The sequence below is a fragment of the Saccoglossus kowalevskii genome, chromosome 22, assembly GCF_978046115.1.
Source record: "Saccoglossus kowalevskii chromosome 22, keSacKowa6.1, whole genome shotgun sequence".
NCBI classification, from domain to species: Eukaryota; Metazoa; Hemichordata; class Enteropneusta; family Harrimaniidae; genus Saccoglossus; species Saccoglossus kowalevskii.
Window position 1 is genome coordinate 7,591,502 of NC_140662.1, and position 21,588 is coordinate 7,613,089.

The 21,588-nt window shown below is 36.5% G+C and overlaps 1 protein-coding gene across 1 annotated transcript; it reads right to left on the minus strand.

Moving 5' to 3' along the window:
* Positions 1-274: 274 nt before the first annotated feature.
* Positions 275-21,331, minus strand: LOC102803761 (myosin-M heavy chain-like). Its single transcript, XM_085495552.1, has 12 exons — positions 21,189-21,331; positions 19,583-19,707; positions 18,328-18,488; positions 17,663-17,878; positions 11,327-11,445; positions 7,112-7,182; positions 6,131-6,297; positions 5,826-6,023; positions 5,506-5,718; positions 2,536-2,715; positions 1,439-1,830; positions 275-564 (listed from the first exon to the last, which is right to left on the minus strand). Exons 2-12 carry the CDS (start codon positions 19,665-19,667, stop codon positions 471-473), a joined length of 1,896 nt encoding a protein of 631 aa, XP_085351678.1. The 5' UTR covers positions 19,668-19,707; positions 21,189-21,331; the 3' UTR covers positions 275-470.
* Positions 21,332-21,588: the final 257 nt, after the last annotated feature.

Sequence of the window (21,588 nt, forward strand, 5' to 3'; positions counted from 1 at the left end):
TCAGACCGGGAATCAGAATGAATGGTATATGTTTGCCAAGATGCATAATGTACATGTATGTATGTGTGTGTGTGTGTGTGAAGTTTGAATGTAATAGGTCCAGGCATGTCTCAGATACAGGAAGAGACGCACACAAGAAAGTCAAAACATAAGTGTCTGATCAGAAACTGATAAACATAATGCTTCACTGTGAAAATATAGACAAACTGTTAAAAAAATATATATTGTTTTAAAAAACAAAATTCAGAGAACGGTTAAGCATAGACACAGGAAATATATCACTTTTGTTTTAATATATACATAACTGTTTTTTTTTTTTTAGAATTATTAGTTTAGTTAAAAATTGGTGTAAAGTGCAGAACTTGTAGTATGTGTACCATACATTACAAACATTTGTTCAGTTTTCCAGCAGATGATATTGTCATATTTGTTGAACTGGACTGAGGTAGGACTGTAACTATGGCAACATGTTACAAGATTACACATACAGATAAAGCACCAGTCTGTATATGAGCTCCAATCTGTGTATCATCCTCATTATTGACTCTTGGGTTACATGAATATCTGTAAGAAATGAAATGCATGTAAGATGATTTAGTCATTGTGACAGTATGCATTGTACTGAAATTAAAAAGGTGATGACGCCGACAGACAATCACTCATATGATAGTCGACGGCGGAGCTAAAAAAATGTGATTTCAATGTCTGCCACAATTATTCAATGATCTTGATATAAATTTTGTAAAAGATATAGAAAAATTATGTAGGTTAATGTACGTGTATAATTATGTATTTTGTGCAATCTAAATATGAAATTTATTCTGATAATATCTACATTGTTCAGAATTTTAGCTTGAATTGTAGTTTGAATTCTGGTTTGAATAGTTTAAATGAAAGAATATTCTAAATGAAGACACACATCAGACAATAATAAACATAGATGGTCAATCAGTCATATTAACCCTTTTTCATCACCAGACTTTCTGAATAAATTAGTCTGCATATTTTTCTTATTTATTCTTCAATATTTCTGGAATTGTACCCTAATTTTGAAGTCAACAATTTGGTACAATTTTTACTCAAACAATTTGGCTATTTTTGTCCCAATCTTCTGAAAGGGAAGATTATAAAAGTAACTATTTTGTGAATTTGAGATGAAAAGAGGGAACAGGTGGTGAAAAGGTTAATACCCGGTAGGTTCATATATGGCAGCTAAATTGGAATACGTTCAACATCACAGATGAACACGGCTAAGTCGGCTAACCTAAAAGCATGCCTGCTATGTCAATACCTTATAGCGTTAAACCTTACTTCAGCGGCCATTTTTTATTTTAAAACTGGCAAAATGTATAATTTGAAAAATAGTTTGGGTACTCAAGATACAAATAATTTGACAGTTATTCACATTTTATCATTCTTTATCAATCTAACAGCTTACCTGGGTTTTAGTATTCTCCGACTGAGAGAACTCCCACAAGACACCTGTGGATCACTAGAAGAAGTTAAATTAGGTTCTTCAATGAGAGATCTTTCTGGCATTTCATCAAATTCTTCCAAGCTTTCAACGTTTACCAGAGGCGATCGTGGTTCTGGAGTTGGATAATAATAATCACTATGTTCTTCGAGGCTACCAGAAGGAGACGGATATTCCGGGATTGGGGATGGTGATGTAAATACCGGAATGTCTTCATCTACATAATCATCATGGAAAGAAGGACTTTGAGTCATACTGTCATTCAGTGATGTCTCTAATTCAGTTGGTACATCAAATTTGTCGTTCTCAATTGAACACTGGTTTATGACATCTGAAGTGGAGGTCAGAGGGTCAACCTGAAGAAAGCAACAAATACCTACTCAATCTAAGAAGCAAAGGGTCACAATGAATTTTTTGCTTTGATTTTGAATGCACCACCATCCAAGATTGATTTAATCAGTTATAAGTAGGCATGGTTTTGACTTGTAATTTTCATATCAGACTATGTGTTTGACATGGTACTGGACTACTTTCAGAGTTTACACAGTCATATTTGCTGCTACTGTGTTATTGCAAATAATATCCATTTTCATTCAATCTTTGTGTTTTTCAGATGAACAGACATGCAGTACACAGTCTGTGATGGTGTACAGAAATTTAACAGATTTAAAATATCTATGTGTAAATAAATGCTAGTTGGAATGGGAAATTGTGTTAAATAAGAATAAATCTCCTGGGACAATAAGCCGGAAAATTCGTTACTGTGGCATTAAACTTCATAACATTTTGGTCCAAAGTTAATCAAATAGTTCCATCATTTATACATTCCACTAGAGCTTGTATACACTTGGATGACTGTGTCTACAAATATATAATCTTCCAGTATTCACTCACTCGTGTGACAATATCTTGAACTAGTGACTCCTTGTACAGCTGTATCTATTCTCGTCTGCGTTTCAGAGGAATAGGGTTGCTCTACAAGGAGTCACTTGTCTGTGATGACGTCACACTCCACGTTTTATTCCATCTCATGTACAATAATATACCTCAATAATATTTACCTTAGCAGTGTGGCATTCTTCAGTAAGCACACTCTGATAGTCGCCATCATCATTCTGCGACGTTTTCCTTCGTTTCCATGGTGATGGACACATTGGCGAGAACTGTTTTCCTTGTAATTGTCTCCTCATAGGATAGAGGAGGTCTCTCGAAGTTCTATCAGTTGAGGTACATCCCTGGTTCTGTTATAAGATTAATAAACCTGATAAGGACTAAGTCAGCAACAATACAACAATAGCCTGTTTCACATTTTGTGTGACTAAGTTGTTGTTTGTTGATAAAACAAGATTAAAATTTGGTTTGCTTTCACAGTCAAAATGTCATTATTCAGGTAGGCCTACGGCATATTCATTGATTTGGAATGAAGAGTTGTTATGTTATTTCTGTTCATCCAAGTAATTTAAGTTGTGGATGGTGGGAAGAGTGCAGAGCACAAAAGATCTGTTCAAGTTGACTGGAGATATGGATATGACTACAATGGTAAGATCTGAAGCTAGAACGAGTCAATAACTGTTAGACATAAATAGTTTTAAGGACATGCGAAACAAATCACAAGACTTTCTTTTTTGGCCACTATGGCTGTTGTCAACTATATATCATTTTACAATCTCAATTTTTTTTTCACTTGTGCTGCTGCTCTCTCTATTTCAGTATCTCTCAACTGGGCTGCGATCTTTGCACGTCTTTTGTGTTGAATTTAATATCCCGTTCCTATAACAATCAATAAAATCATTTTCGCAGAAGTTCAATAGACTCATCTCATACCCACAGCCATTGTTGTGCCGATTGTGACTGCGTTTTGAGATTTTGAGACTGCGCAACAAAGCTCACGTACAAACCTGATTTGCATAATTTATCAACAATATACCTTGACCTTTATCTATGATGATATGGACAAGGTAACAAAATCTGTGAAAATGCCACTGACAAAAAAAATGTTATAATATTGAATAGCATCATCAATAATTCCACATGAATGATGTTACCCCAAGTTTGAATGAAACAAGTCATTTAAAATGACACAGTCCCTGTTAAGTTCTCTTTGTGCTCGTCATATTAAAGCGGAGGGGTTGTCGCGAGCGTGTCCATGAAACTTGAGTTCCATGTGGCGTATACAACAGATTGTTTATTTACATCAAAACACGTGTTTTGTGTCATAGTAATATGGCCAAAATAAAAACAGCCGTTATTCAGCCATCTTTGATCTGATTATGAAACACACTGATATGTATGATGTATGTGCCAAATACGAATGAAAATGGTACATAAATTGTGGAAATATAGTAGTAAGGCCAAAAAGTCAGATGGCTGTCAATCGGCCATCCTTGACCAGATTTTGAAACAAATTGTCATGGACATGTATCCTAACATATATAATCTATGTACCAAGTTTGAATGACAACTGACAAAGCATGTCCAAAATACAACATTTTCAAAAAACAAGATGGCTGCCAGTCGACCATTTTGAATCGAATTGCTAAACCACTGCATGTGCATATGTCCCACATAAAGTACTAGGCACATGCAAAGAATGAACGGAATCGGCCCTGAGGATTCTGAAATACGACGTTGGATAGACTGATGCACGGACACACGGACGGTCGGACGGACAGACTCAGGAACTCACGGACGGTCGGAACATGTATCCTAACATGTATGATCTATGTACTAAATTTAAATGAAAACTGACAAAGCATGACCAAAATACGACATTTTCAAAAAACAAGATGGCTGCCAGTCGGCCATCTTTCATCCAATTGTGAAATAAATCATCATGGACATGTACTCTAACATGTATAATCTATGTACCAAGTTTGAATGAAAACTGACAAAGCATGTCCAAAATACAACATTTTCAAAAAACAAGATGGCTGCCAGTCGACCATTTTGAATCGAATCGCTAAACCACTGCATGTGCATATGTCCCACATAAAGTACTAGGAACATGCAAAGAATGAACGGAATCGGCCCACAGGATTCTGAAATATGACGTTGGATAGACTGGCGCACGGACAGACGGACAGACGGACGGTCGGACGGACGGACAGACTCAGGAACTCACGGAAGGTCGGGACATGTATCCTAACATGTATGATCTATGTACTAAATTTAAATGAAAACTGACAAAGCATGTCCAAAATACGACATTTTCAAAAAACAAGATGGCTGCCAGTCAATCATTTTGAATCGAATCGCTAAACCACTGCATGTGCATATGTCCCACATAAAGTACTAGGCACATGCAAAGAATGAACGGAATCAGTCCAAAGGATTCTGAGATATGACTCCAGACGGACACACGGACGCACGGAGACCGAATTATAAGTCCTCGTTTTCGGACTTCGTCCGAACGGGGACTAATTAGGTGAGGCATGCCTGAGAAGCCGTTGATAAAATGGTAATTTTTGTTCTTTTTTTGATATTCAAATGGCCATTAGCCAGTCAATGAGAAAAAAACAAACCACTAATCAATGTGTGTGAATATGTGTCCATTATGACTAGCCTTTAAAAAACAAATTTTCAAAGGAAATCAGTTTAGGCATGTATGAAAAGGTGATGTCAGACACACAGAACCCAAAACATAAGTTCCTTTTTCAGACAATGCTCGAAGAGAACTAATAAAACCAGCATATAGACATGACAAGACCCAATTCAATGCTGGAATGAATTAGTAAGGAGACAGTTTAACTAAAAATTCACATTTCACTGTAACTACTCTAATTGATGGGGGATACTTCACACCAGCAAATCTAATTGAATGATACAAGGTAACTGAACAAGTTTACAATTTTCAACTCGTCAAAAGTAATGGAAGTTTGAATAAAACACAAAGTAATGCTGTCATTTATGTAAAGTGTTATCAGGCAAAAAACAACAGAACAAAAAGCACAACAAAAATCAAGGGAAAGAGACGCTGTGCATTAGATGATGAATGTTAGGGAAGAAAAAAATCGACTTCATACAACACGTACCTCAAAATCTGATCTTTTCCCCAATGGTCTTCTTGAAGCAAGCAATTTACGCCGCCTTGGTGTGCGACTATTTCTCCTAGCACTGCTTTCTTTCCTGAGTGAAGCTCTATCTCGTTTCATAGATGTGATAGCGTTCTGGATCTCATTAATCCATTGCATACCGACTCCCTGGTTTGGCTCAAATAATAATAAGCATTTATCTGGACCAGCCACCTGTAAACACACAATGTGATAATCCAATCAACAATATTTCAATAAAAATGGAGAAATATTTTTTTTTTTTTAATTGTTTTATATTTAAAATGTAATTTAAGTCATACCTTAAATAAAATACCACTACTGGTCTGGGATTCACCCAAAACTATCTGTAATTCACTTTTCAATAACGGTAAAATACAACGACAATTATAAGTCTTATTGCATTCAGAATTCTCCAGTAAGTTGGACTTGGCACATATTAGCATATCGTTGAACAAAAACAACATCCTCTCATTGGTTTTGGAACTTTTTTTAGAAACCTACAAAAAAGAAGCAAAAAAAAATACAGAAAAATTGTCACAATTATATAGTAGTGTTGAATAAGTGGCGTTCTATCCAGTCCCAGTATTCAAAATTACCATCTTACCTTCAGTAGAATGCCTTCTCTAATAAACCTTCTACCCGGTGCCAGTATTTTTGGGGCACCATCTCCTGTTAGACTATTCTGTATAGACAACATCTTCTGAAAGTTTTCATGTTGTCGCACATGTTCATTGATGGAGCTCGCAACATCACTGACTCGATTTGCAGCTTCTGCAGAATTGACAAGAAACTGTAAACTGTACTTCCATTTATAAGAGTAATACTTCTGTACACAGTCTCTGTGATATTCTCACCATGACATTGTACATATGATGTCACACTTGTTGCTAATTTGTGCACATACACAGTTAACTGGTTAGTAAAAAACGATTGTTTGCACCCGAAGATAAACAAAATGATGTTGTTCTCTACTGTTTATACACACGCGTGTTCCCGTTAACAAAACAACTTAAATGTTGTAACAGCTGTGTCCATCGACTGTGTTGCAACGAAGACCGAATGGGGCAAGTCGATATTTTATCAGTTTACTAAAACACAGTTTGCACAAATATTTAGACATTCCATCATTAGACATTTCATTCATTTGCCCACAAACAATTGTGTCAACGAATATAGACTTTCTGTTCTTGACTCCCAGTGAATCAGCCCACAGCCTACATGCCGCCATTGTTTTAATCTGTGATGAGCTCCCCGATCTACACATTTATGATACAGCAACTCTGATTGGTAGTGCCAGCTCCTTGGCGCGCCCAATCAAATGACTCAATTGAACTGCAGTGAAATACAGCTTTTCCTAACACGATCACGCACGGGTTCGTGGGCTGGTTTTGAATGGCCGGCTTTAGCGAAACTGTGCAATTCGGACATTGTCTGTTCACAAGCTTGTGTCGATCTGTGAGCGACATTTCTTACCAGACATTTGTATGCTGGATGGCAAAAATGTAAACAAATTACGTCACAGGCGATAGTCTATACAGGATAGAGTAAACAATGTAGGAATAATTAAGAGTAAAGTAGTATTTACCTTTGATTTGATTGTATTCTTCTTCCTGTGGTTTAGTATGATGCATTAAATCTTCTAACAGTAATTTGTATCTAGATTGAAAGAATACAGAGTATATTGCATTGATATAAAGTAAACTTTTAAAGGCCAAGGTATACTATAAATACACTTCTAAACAATAGGGATCATTTACTTGAAAGTCATGCTGTAGTAAACAGCTCCAGTCAAGCTCAGGTGAAGACACGTTTTCACGAATTTAAAAATTGATTATGTCGTGCCAAAGTGGATGTGACTATGAATATCACAGCTGTGATTATATATAGTATTTGTGACAATAAATAGTGGACGAGTTGAGATTTTGTTGGATAAACGTCAAAACACACGAACCAGAAAAAGGGACGCGATATTAAGCTTGAATAATTAACTGCTGTCAAACAATGTCACATGACGTTAGGCCGCTGAAACAGGTTGCGTCATCTATTCTCCAAAAACATTTACACAGTTCCTAATGCTCTTATTATCACATAGCGGATTCAATGAAGACAATCGTGTTCGCAAATTTAAAAAGTCACCACAGAGAGTACGAGCCAGAAATACCGCTAGTCATCTTTTAATGAAATGAATATTGTGTTTAGTATTGTTTACTGTTACTTGGAGATAAAGAGCGTATTCCGGAAATAGCACAGCATATGACGGTAAATGTAACAGAAATGAAACTCGAACCACACCATCTCTAGAGTTGCCGATGACTGACCAATAATGTTAGATACAACTCATTACGAATTAATTTACTAGCCTTTTTGTGGCTTTTTAACAGTTGTTAAAGAAAATAGCAAATTCATGTCGTAACTGTGTGCCCACAAACAGGCTCATAGCTAAATTTTGCCAATTTTTGTTTTCTCTAAAATTATTTTTTTTAACGTGACTACTAAATCTAGCCTTTACAGTCACGCTAATAGTAGGTGAACAAATGACTAAAAATGTTTATTTTAGATAATACAAGTTCCAACTTTCCTTGTCTAACCGGCCTCGTTCACATTAGGAAATGTACCCTCGTCAACATATAGCAGTTTTATTTTGCGTGGATGTGGTCGGTCATCAGGTTTTCGCATGCAGTGATGCATCGTCTCAAATTTATTATATTACTATTGCAACGTATCAGACGAACGATATTGTTGAAATAAACGTAATTCCAAGAAATGGACAATACATCACTTTGTCATGTCGGAATGCCTATGTAGCTCAGGTCTGTGTTCTATAGAAGCAAGTCTGACTGGCTCGTTATATACTTTGATGCTTATGGGTATTAATGCTATTAGTTTATTGCATGACACTTAGTTTATATTGTATCATGGAGCTATTGTCCCATGGCAACATAAAATAACATTCAAGTGTTACAGTGACGTAATTTTAGGAAATTTGTCCTAATCTTTGTCAAAAAAAGCTATTTATTGAACAATTCCAAAGAATTGTTTGTATTAAATTTTACTTCCAAACACAAGAATTTGACTTTAAAAACGTTAGGGGTCACCAGCCTAATTTCTGGGAAAATGAATAAATTCTGAGTGCTTTTACTGACAGGCTAAAGTACAATAACTACTATACAGTACAGTTCTCGCGAAAGCTTTGGCTTCACTTCAGCTTCACCTTTGCTTCAGCATCGCATCATTATGGCATTGTTATGGCTTCAGCATCGCATCAATGTCGCGACATTAAAAAGTTAGGCGGTTATCGCTTTGCTTCATTGTGGTCTCATTATGGCGACAATGTGGCATCAGCATCGCTTCATCAAACAAAGGAGTACAGAACTCATTTTGCCCTCCCTCTCGCCCGCTTTCGCTTTTCAATCGCTCGCTTTTACGACCGCTTGTTGAATTTCCGCTTTATTTTCGACTGTGCAAAAATTCGAACTACTAACAATATTCTGGTTTTCATAGATCACGGTTACTAGTTTAGTAACCATGCATAGATGCTGAACAACCATCAAAAGTTCAAATACTTTTTGTTTTAACTATCTATAATTATATGCACGCAATCTGACCCTTTGACCTAGATTTGGCTGGGATTGACTATTTTATTATAAACAATATTCGGATGTGACGCACTGCTACAAAATGTATTTCAACAGAAGTATGACATGGTTGTCTGGGTTTCTTTTCCTGACTGTGTTGAGTTTACGATTTGTATATTTATTGTTATTTCCCCCCAAGGAGAACACAAGCCGAAGGACCATGAAGATATGGACTGAGTGAAAGAAAATATTGCTAAGGCTAAAATAAAACCTAATATCTCTTTGTGTATTTGTCAATTTTGCATATATTTGGTATGACAGTATGTTCGTAAATATCTGGAAAAATCTCGTCTTTCGTTACTAATTTCATTGTTTGAAATGTCTACCGACCATGTCCCAATAATTTGTTTGAAATATCGATCCCCATTGGTTTCTCCAAACGGTCCCGACGTCCGTCATTCAACACAATCAGCATTTATTTATCGTAATTCATGGGGATCATGTCCCGTAATTTGCGGGCTGTAAAACCAAATAATTAAACAAGTACTATTTATTATGTATTTTTTTTACCTCGGGAAACTACAACACAGCGTGGAGTTGTCGCGGTGAAACAGTCGCATTGAAATCGATGGAACTTCAATTATCCATTTCTCACCTTGAAATAAAATAAAAAAAATCGAAGAGCATCGGGGGCTATATTATTAACCAGTCTTACCAATCGCTAGCTTTATTTTATTCAAATCCATAAAATTCACGAGTTTTTCGACATTTGTTCTGCACTAAAAATGGTTGAAAATGTGGAAGTGGTTTTCTCGCAAAGTCCCGTTGATAATACGGACAAATATGGTTCTGTGACCCAGGTCGTGCTCTGATCAGGTGACTCTCAGCCAATCAATGATGTTGTAACAAAGCATATTTGACGCTAATTTAAGGGTCATCGTACCATCCAATCTCCGGCGGCGATTCACATAGTTTTTTTTGTGCTGTGACAGGCTTCACGATTATTCACTGAAAAACATCGGTATATTTTGACAAACGCCTGGGATTTGACCTCAGTTCAAAAAAAGAAAAAAAAAAACTGGGCTGAGATACAAATCAGTTTTGCAAGTTGGGAAATAAGGTAAACCAGATTGGGATCGATGATATTCAGTATCTAAGGACTTCCATGTGTATCATGAGTTTCAAATTGTTCATCTACTGGTCATCAAATATTTACAGCTACAACTAAATGGACACGTTTTTGTCTGAAGCCCAATAAATTATTTCTGCATGTCAAGTGCTATTCGATTTTTTACAGGGCATGTGGTTCATTTTTATTCAAAAATTTTTTTGTGAGAATACTTTTAAAGTACGTATAGATCGAGCACAAGTCACTGATCCTGACTTAATTTTGAAAATTGGATGTAAAATTTTACCAGACCGACGCCACCACAACCATCCAATCATAGTTAGAAATGTACGCACTTGTTTTGGAACGTTGTATCAAGATGGCAGGCGACAACGCCGACGCACCAGGCGGCGTATGTGTGTTTTGCATGTATTATTACGCCGGGCATGGGATCGGACTCGACTAAAACTAAACGAAACACAGAAAAATACCACCGAAATGAGGAATCTGAATCTGTTCTCTTACCAGCAAATAAAATGAACGAAAATAAGATAATTTTATAACAAGAACAGTTTCATTTCGTATAGCAAATTGTGTTGTAGCCGAACGACGATTGCATCCATCGTGTGATTTAAATTTATCACGATTTTCCTTGTAGTCAATATGACACTCGCCACCTTGCAGATTGCAATGTACTTCACAAAGTTTTTAGTACCCAATACTCGCAACATTAAATAATTAAACAAGATATCTTTTTAAAATGTCATTTTACTCTTGGTCATATTATTTTATTCCCCTTACCGCCTTGAATTTCAAATAGATTACATATCGAACTTCTGTACATGTGGGTTTCTCTACTGCCTTTCCATGTGAAAATAATGAGGTCATACTCATGTCACAATACTTTGAAGCTGATGCCATGTTGATGCCATGTGACTGTGAAGCTGAGGCCACGATGATGCCACAAAATACAGCTGTAAGCGAGGCGAACACAGCTTCAATTTTCAATGATGCGAAGCTGATGCCACAATGATGCAATGCTGAGGTGACAATGAAGCCATGCGTAGGCGACAATGATGCCACAAAAGCTAAAGCTTTCGCGAGAACTGTACTATACCTTGGTATTCGCTGTACTGGTGTAATTAATAAGGCTTCTAATTTTAATCCTTTATTTTCTTCTTTCTCTTCTTGTAATCTTTTAAACGCTGAGAAATCACTGCTTTTCTTTGTCCATTCCTGGGTAGACAAACAAATATATGAAACTTTTACAATCCTTTTGTGCAACTGTAAGCAAAATTGAAATGAGTCTGCCATTTTGAATCAGAACTTGAAATGAATACATGTCAGTATGTGTGACATGATGAATGACATATGTGAAAAAATTGAATGCAATTCGTCAAGCTTCTCAAAGATATGGCCACCAGTCAGCCATTATGAATTTAATCTGAAAAGTAACAAGTCATGAATGACACTGCCTTCGCTAGTTGTCATTCTAAAGTTGCATGGACATAAATTGGCAAACGTGATTTCTATGGCATTTTCAAGCACTCTCCATCCAGGTCAGCATTATTCTCAGCAAGGAAACCAGATAGCACCAAACCAGTACAACAGGTAAAATGACAAGGAAGTATACAAATGATATCTGCAAATCTGTAGAGTCAGTGTTGTGTCTGTTTGGATCAACTAGTTTGTGGCCCTGGATTAGTTTCAATATCTCTAATAAGGACAAGATTACTTCTTATACGACAATGATACAAATAAAGTGCAAAAATCCAGAAAAATATTATCAAGTTTTTATTATCATACATTAATATAAACAAATTGTGTGAAATTTTATGTACAGAGAAACACATATTTATGCTTTGGTTGACAGAACTTCTCAAAGTAAAAAATAGAGGACCTGCGAAACTTTATGCAATTGCCAGACACGCAGTGAATAGTACCGGTATGTTTTTGTAATACATGCAGTTCCAGTGGCTTTGCTTTCTGAGAAAAAAAATCTGGCTCTGCACCTGAAAAAAAAAAGAACATTTAGTCCAAAGTAAGCAGAGGTTGTAGCATATGTGCTCCCATTGGCTGTTAGATTTAATATATTTTAAACATGTTCTACCAAAGTCTAGGATGAACTAATTCAACAGTCTGTTTCCACTCTACAAAGTTGTCAAATTAATATTTACGGGATTCTGCAAAAATAAAATATTAAGAATGTGCAAAAAGCCAGAGTACTTGTGTTTTCAATGTCATTAAAATCTGACCAGGGATATGCCGAAAATTTCACTTGAGCTGAACCAAATAGATGCCAAGCTATCAAAAAAAATAAAATAAAAAACTATTGAGAAAAATACAAAAAAATACAAAAGCAGATAGAAGTGCATAAAAAACAAGTCATTGTCAATGACACGTCCCCGTTCCGTTCATATTTGAGTGACATATACATTCAAAGCAGATCATGACCGAAATGCACCTGCATATGTACAACACATTGTACTAAATCTGAACAAAATCCATGCATGCATGACTGAGATCCGGTTCTGGAATTGTGAAAATACGTGATTTTAATGCATTTTCGGCCTTAAAATGGCCATCATTCAGCTATTGCTAAGCGGATCATGAAACAAATGCACATACATATTTGTGACATGATGTACCTTGTGTGTGTGAAGTTTGAACTTGATCAATCCAGACATGTCTTGGATACGGATCCAGAACTGAATTCTTTAAGAAAATGGCCGCCAGTCGGCCATTTCGAACTTGATCCGAAAAAAAAAATGACGTGCATCAAGGTCCTATTATGTTTAATGTAAGTACCGAATTTGAACAAAATCCGTCCATGCATAACTGAGATCCGGGTTCGGAATGGTGAAAATGTGCGATTTCAATGCATTTTCGGCCTTAAAGCGGCCCCCATTTGGCTATCGTTAATGGGATCTTGAAACAAATGCACATACATATTTGTGACATGATGTACCTTGTGTGTGTGAAGTTTGAACTTGATCAATCCAGACATGTCTCGGATACGAATCCAGAACTGAATTCTTTAAAACAAAATGGCCGCCAGTCGGCCATTTCGAACTTGATCTGAAAAAAAAAAATGACGTGCATCAAGGTCCTATTATGTTTAATGTATGTACCAAATTTGAATGAAATCCGTTCATGCATAACTGAGATCTGGGTCCAGAATGGTGAAAATGTGCGATTTCAATGCATTTTCGGCCTTAAAGCGGCCGCCATTTGGCTATCGTTAATGGGATCATGAAACAAATGCACATACATATTTGTGACATGATGTACCTTGTGTGTGTGAAGTTTGAACTTGATCAATCCAGACATGTCTCGGATACGGATCCAGAACTGAATTCTTTAAAACAAAATGGCCGCCAGTCGGCCATTTCGAACTTGATCTGAAAAAAAAAATGACGTGCATCAAGGTCCTATTATGTTTAATGTATGTACCAAATTTGAATGAAATCCGTCCATGCATAACTGAGATCTGGGTCCGGAATGGTGAAAATGTGCGATTTCAATGCATTTTCGGCCTTAAAGCGGCCGCCATTTGGCTATCGTTAATGGGATCATGAAACAAATGCACATACATATTTGTGACATGATGTACCTTGTGTGTGTGAAGTTTGAACTTGATCAATCCAGACATGTCTCTGATACGGATCCAGAACTGAATTCTTTAAAACAAAATGGCCGCCAGTCGGCCATTTCGAACTTGATCCGAAAAAAAAAATGACGTGCATCAAGGTCCTATTATGTTTAATGTATGTACCAAATTTGAACGAAATCCGTCCATGCATAACTGAGATCCGGGTCCGGAATGGTGAAAATGTGCCATTTTGATGCATTTTCGGCCTTAAAATGGCCGCTTTTCGGCTATCGTTAATCGGATCATGAAAAAAATGCATGTGCATATGTCCCATATAATGTGTGATGTATGAGTGAAGTTTGAACATAATCGGTCCATGCATGTTCGAGATACAGGTGATCACGGACGCACGGACGCACGGACGCACGACGGACGGACGCACACAGGGCAAAACATAAGTCCCCGTTTTCGGACTCCGTCCGAACGGGGACTAACTAATCAACAGAGGTAGAGATCATGTAACCTAAGTGTATAAAATTTCCTTTGAACTGGATTGCATTGTCTCAGATTGGCTGCTAATTTGCATATTAATTTGCATACTAATTAACATATTGTAGTTGTATTAAAATAATATGAAAAAAAAATTATGACTATTAAGTCAACATCATAAAAATTGAGGATTACGTGAATTTGACCCCCTCCCTAATATTGTTTCACATATCCCTTAAAAACATGGCCGCCGTTAAATCCATCTCAATCGAGGTCCGTAATTCATTTTCCTGCTCATAATGGAGATAAATTATGGTAGCTAAACATTGAAATTGCCACCCTGACTTCAGTACCGAAATAAATAGCTGATTGGGAAAATGTGTCTCTGTTGACAGAGGTTTGATTTACCGATAAACTTCAAAACCGCATGGAGCATGGAGGTCCCAGTCACGAGTGTACAATAACGTACTCGGGTATCATATTTACTTCAAAGGTAATTTAAAAGTGATAGATAGATTCATTGATATTGAATTACAGTACTTTTCAATTTCATCATTGCTTTCAAGCAGTCACGGTTGGCCGAACTTGACTTGTGTTTTCTCGATAATTCTAGTCTAATATGTTGTCACGAAACCAAGTTTCAATCTGCTAAGCAGTTGCCAATGAACACCGGAAATAGCAAACGTACAAAACAGAATCACGATCAGCGTGATCTAAACTTTTACGTTTTTATTATTCCAGTATTTTATATGCCAAACGTTATTCCCAAGCCACCTACATGACGGGATAAACTTTCGATTTACACATTTCATAACCAGTTCTTGAACTAATAGCAGGACTGTTTTTCTGGCAAAGTGTGACACTGTTTCTCACTAAAGTCAGGACACAAAAGGATAAATCAAAGTTCATAATAAATACCATAAGCACAGTTTCTTACCTTTGAGATAGAATTTAATCTATGTAAGCCTCGTGCAAAGAAAGATACAGTCCCGGAATACAATATCCTCAGACAAAATCGACGGCGATTTCCTCAGCGGTTAGACTGGCGCATGCACAATACGGTATGCCAGTTCTCTTGCGAGATGTCGTTAAAACTTGGATTTTTCCGGCAAATTTCAGCACTTGTACTAGTAAAATGTTGAAAATCACAGAAAAACACAATGAAACTTTGGCAAATCAAAAAAATACTTGGCGTGCATATGTATGGCATTGAGAATTACATTTGCACCAACTTGGAAAAAAATTGGACAGAGCATATTAAAGTTCTAAGAGGTAAAAGACGGACGAACGGACGGACAGAACCCAATCTATAAGCCTTCAACAGACTTCGTCTGCGAAGGCTAAAAAGAAGTGCAGTAAGATCACACTCAGATTTTATTCTGGAATAGCAGAAGAGATGGATTTTGATTTAATTTTCATCATGAATGACTATCTTGAAGTGAACTGGAAAACAAATGTATATCCATGTACATGTGTAACTTAAAGCACAGGTGTGAAGGGATTGGTCCAGGTATTTCAAAGATACAGGTAATAAAGATGGATATATAAAGACAAATCTGAAAAGTTACTGTTTTTGAAGAGAACTAAACAAAACATGCAAAGCATTGATTTAAAAATTTGTTGGTACATGTATAAAAATTTTTAATAATACACAAACAAATTATATTCTTATATCCAATAAGAATACTATATGGTACTACTGAGATTGTAGACAGGGATTGCCTATATCCAATAAGAATACTATATGGTACTGCTGAGATTGTAGACAGGGATTGCAAATACCCAATAAGAATACTATATGGTACTGCTGAGATTGTAGACAGGGATTGCTTATACCCAATAAGAATACTATATGGTACTGCTGAGATTGTAGACAGGGATTGCTTATACCCAATAAGAATACTATATGGTACTGCTGAGATTGTAGACAGGGATTGCTTATACCCAATAAGAATACTATATGGTACTGCTGAGATTGTAGACAGGGATTGCTTATACCCAATAAGAATACTATATGGTACTGCTGAGATTGTAGACAGGGATTGCTTATACCCAATAAGAATACTATATGGTACTGCTGAGATTGTAGACAGGGATTGCTTATACCCAATAAGAATACTATATGGTACTGCTGAGATTGTAGACAGGGATTGCTTATACCCAATAAGAATACTATATGGTACTGCTGAGATTGTAGACAGGGATTGCTTATACCCAATAAGAATACTATATGGTACTGCTGAGATTGTAGACAGGGATTGCTTATACCCAATAAGAATACTATATGGTACTGCTGAGATTGTAGACAGGGATTGCTTATAATTAGAGGTCTCCACTGCGGTTGGCCACTAAGTGTCAGTTGCAACCGCGGTCATTGGTATACATACTTAACGGTATCTTTGTGAATCAACAAGTCTTTGTTTTAAATAGCTGCTTTTAAAACAAGCAAGATACGATCACCTTACTATTATCATTTCCAATGATTTAAATGCGCCCATGTTTATGTTTGCATAATTTAAGTTTGCATAACTCTGTGATATTGAAATATTCACAGACCCAATACTGCGGGTCAGTACCCTAACAATAGTAAAAATAAATGAGTTTGCGTAATTATTATGAAAGCAATACATTACAATGTTGAAATATTCAAAAACAAATTTGAATAATTAGAAAAGCAGTGCACTAAGTAAATGATGTTGAAATATTCAAAGCCAGTACAGACCTCTCACCAATGTATTAAAACACTTTGAATTTATACTTTGTGTGATTATTTTTGGTCTACGCGAAACATTAATCTTTCTAAACATTTTCTGAAACCATGCATGATGTATATTAGCGAAATAGTGCGATCATATTTTATATTATATTGATCTCTTTCTGAAACGCTTTGTGATTTCATTGCAAGGCTAAGACAAATAAAATAGCATTCTTCTGTTAACTATTATAGACTAGTTTTCAAACTTTTGGCTAAGCCAAATTTATTTAATTTTTCATTGAAATTTTGTGATCCTTTTAATTTCCCAGTTCCTTGGGTTCATTCATGGTCTTGACAATAAGTGTGAATTGCCATGCAAGCCTACTATATGCAGCCGGGGTCATGGAATCTATGCATATATTTGCATAAAATGCGGTCGACGTGCGAGCGCCGACCTTCACCACGGCGATGACCACGGTGCACCACCAGTTTGATTTCCTACTCTCCCTTAAGTCAGTTTCCAGTACAATAATATATACAATGGGATATTCTCTCCCATAATGCATTGCATATATGTGCAGAAACGTACACAGTAGTGCAAAATTTGAGTTTAGCTCAAACTGCGTCAAGTATCTAAGAAAACCATGCAGCCATCTGTTTACAATACTGATACTTACCTGTAAGGAGGATGATGCTTGTTCATAATTGTTAGCATACATTGAGTAGAGTTTGAGATACGGCGCTAATTTTAAGAACGCAATTCCAATCCCAAGTGTTTCCATGTGATTTAACAATTCCTTGTTCACTGCTGCTAACTGCTCTACATTCCCAAATATGGTATTAAGTGAATTGAGAGGCATCAGACATGCTGTCTGTAATGGACGCACATAACACTGCAAAGACAATGATACAGAGTACAAAGTTATTAGACATGCTGTGTGTAATGGACGCACATAACACTGCAAAGACAATGATACAGAGTACAAAGTTATTAGACATGCTGTGTGTAATGGACGCACATAACACTGCAAAGACAATGATACAGAGTACAAAGTTATTAGACATGCTGTCTGTAGTGAACAATTCAGGGTGTATATTAAATCAAATAAAGTTGGATTATAGTATGACTGTTATATTTCTATCACTACTGGTAAGCACGATGCAGTCCTTGGGATAGGCAACTGCATTTTTAATTCTTTGAGCGCCAAACTCAACTCAAAATTACAATATTTTTTGTCACAATTTTGATCAAGAACTGAAGGCAATAAGAAATCCAGTCAGTCCAAAGTTACAATGTAGCAACCAAATTATAGTTAAATATATAAAAGTGCAAAAAACGTACGTTAAGAATACATTGTAAATGATGTTGATAAGTTCTTTCAGTATCGAATATTTCTTTGATTATTTTCTGTCTTCTTCTTTCTCTCCTTTCTTCCTCTGCATTGAGGTTTTTCTTGCCTGTATCATTTCTACCATATTGCATATGCTTGTCCCAAGAATTGGCTGAAATAATCAAAACAGAGGAAAAATAGATTATCTAACTTTATCTAATTTGCTTGAGTAAATAAAAAAAACTTTACAGTATTATCTAGCGTGGTTTACAGCAATTATTAGAAAATAAAGAATGGTTGCTGTAAACGCACGCTAGATAATACTTGCAATTCACCATGCGGACAACCCCTATGAAATAGTAATCCCAAACCATGCGTCCGTCACTCAAGTGGCGCCGACAAATCTGGACCCAAGTGTTTTGCAAAGTTCCAAGGTATATTGCTAACTGACTGTCCGAATAATTCTCAGGACGGCTGTAAAAATTTAAAAGAAAGTTTCACCTGTATAAAATATACATTTATTGTTTTGACTGTTTGTGTCAGAGACGTTGCACAAACCATTACCAATCTGTCAAGACACAAACAACATCCAATTGAAGTACATGCATGTTTGGAAGTTTATTTGGTCATTTAAAGATTAGTTTGAAAAAAATTGTTGCAGAGTTATCTACGTAAAACATTTTAGACATAAATGGTTACCAAGATCTAATTGAGAGCGGAAGAGTCACAAGATAGTTTGCTCAAATAGTGTTTCCATTTTCTTACGTCCTTGTTTTCACTATATCAAATACCATGTACATGTAACAGGAGTTTCTCTAGAAAAAAACGGCAAGAGGGAGCACTGCAATTCAGTGGCGCCACCAAGTGGGGGAGATAGGGTTCTCTCTACCAGGATGTGGAGTTTTTGATAATTCTACTAGTAAGTTAAAATGAGCATCCTATGGCTTCCTTTGGGCCAAAATTACTATCAGACAGGTCACAGTTGAAGACTATGGCCACATGTGATCCCTGGTCAATTAGAATTTTATTGTTGCCAGAGGATCTGCTTCCCAGGGTAAGGGGCGCATGGCCATGGCATGAGGGCGCTGTACCACTATTCCCTTGTTTAAAAAAATCCCTGATGTAGGTCTAGAGAACAGTATACGCTAGATGTCAGTTGCCATTTGTCTCTTCATGCTTCATCATGCTGTTAAAGTTGCTGTTTGGAGAATGCAGAGGCAAAGGGTGAGGCATGAAGTATCCAAAATACAATTAATAATGACTTACCTTTTTTTCTTCCTAATGATCTAAGTATCATTCTCAATGAACTAGCTCCATGGTTACTACCTCCAGTACTGTGTCTTCTTGACATTGTATTTGTTTTATTCTACAATGGAAACTGAGCTTCTTGTCTGTAAAACATTGAAAAAACAAAATTATAATTTGGTAAAAAGTATATTCCACCCATAGGCATGTGTATATGTGTGAATTCTTTTAAAATGTTGGACAGAACTATCAATAACTGATGATGTAGCCCATGACTTGGTTTGACAGTCTATTCAGACACCTTTCATAAGTCATGTTGTTGCTTGATCTTATGTTCAACTGAAATACAATCGTTATATTCACTTTAGGTTGGAAATATTATGAGGTTATCACATGATATCACTTGTCTATAGAGCTGGTTAAGTGGATAGTATAGCCCATATTAACAAGTGACATCCACCCCAAAAGACCCTGAATGGACGTGTTCTGAAACATTGCAGGGTTAGGGTTCTTTAAGACCCCCTCACCCATAACTCACCCAAAATCTTAACCCTAACTGCCCCTCTAGAGTACCCCACCCATTTTAATATTATACATGCCCCTCTTATATAATTATAATTTCCACTACTCAAAATGTCTAGCTATTTTGAATAGTTACTTATGACAACGATTACCAAATATTATCTACTATATACATGTATTACATTGGGGGTTGGATAGCTATAAATCCACGGTGTTGTCAGAGTGGGTGTTACTTACATTCATTTGATCGCTGGTTGCTATTAAACTCAAACATCACCATGGATTCTACTATAGCAAAACGGGGCAGATGCGCAAGATACAATACATGCAATGTGCATACGTACTAGCATCTTCATCACTAATGAATAGTTTTCTTACAGGGGGGGGGGGGTTGAATTATAGGTTCAATTCCCTTTTTGATGATACACTATGGAACATAAATGAAAATGTGGGAAATACCTCATCAGCTTTAATAAGGAAATATGTAACTGATTTATGGCAATATAGAAAAGAAATAATGAATGTAATTTAAAGATATGTATTACTGTTTTCATGGTGCCGATACAAAGGTTGAATAAACATTATTATTATTATTATAGCAATACAGTAACTTTGATTGCCCATACTAAAATTTGAAGTGTAATTGAGATTTTTACGGATGAACCAAGGCTCGGTCATTTATTCGTTTAATCAAAAACAGTGTGCATCAGTTTGCTGTGTTTGTGCAGGGAGTTGTAACATTACAGCTCCCTGGTTTGTGTGAGCAGCCAACGAACAAATGTAAATAACGCCCACTCTGACAATGTCATGGCTCCAGGCGAGGGTGTTAGGGTTCAGGTCATAAGGAGGCGACTGCTTATCCAATGTATGTTAAACGAAGTGATCTTGCTGTTGTTTACCAGCACCAATGACCATATATGTAGACAACGGCATTAGTGAATATTCTTCCGATAGCGGTAACACCATGCCGAATGGTCTGGGGTTCAGTGTTAGTACACGGAGTTACATTGCCAACGTTCTCTTGCCGTTGCGGACTTTACTGTTGAAGATGAAGGTGCATAACACAGGCAGAAATCAATTTTAAGTTGATAGTCATAATACATACCAATGCGAGAGTAAATGGTACCCGTTTTTCATGAACAACTTATCCTAATAACAAGCGGGGGGCATAACTCGCTAACTCAGTTGTCAGTCGCCATGTTGTGATTTTCAAAAATCAGTGCTTATTTGAATATTAGGTACGACGTTCCCGATTGGACAACTTGCAACGTGACCTAGGTCTTTCTAATAAAAGAAAAACGGCAAAACAGCAAGGTGAAAAAAATAAAAAGTTACACGTTCAAGATTTTAAAATAAACAAACCTACGTTTCACGCCTAAATATTAGAATTACATTTCGTGAGTTGTTCTAAATATTTAAAGATGGATATCCAACAATGCACTGCGCGTCTAAACTTCCGGGTGAATCAATGTGTTTTTATAAGTTTTCTTTCTCTATTAGAGATA

Bases quoted from the DNA above. Each gene is read 5' to 3' on its own strand.
- LOC102803761 (XM_085495552.1), bottom strand. From the start codon at position 19,667: ATGTCAAGAAGACACAGTACTGGAGGTAGTAACCATGGAGCTAGTTCA. The intron at 11,446-17,662 runs GTAAGTATCAGT...TTGTCTACCCAG, and splicing joins AAGCATCATCCTCCTTACAG to GAATGGACAAAGAAAAGCAG. The intron at 2,716-5,505 runs GTACGTGTTGTA...ATCTTATAACAG, and splicing joins GGAAAAGATCAGATTTTGAG to AACCAGGGATGTACCTCAAC.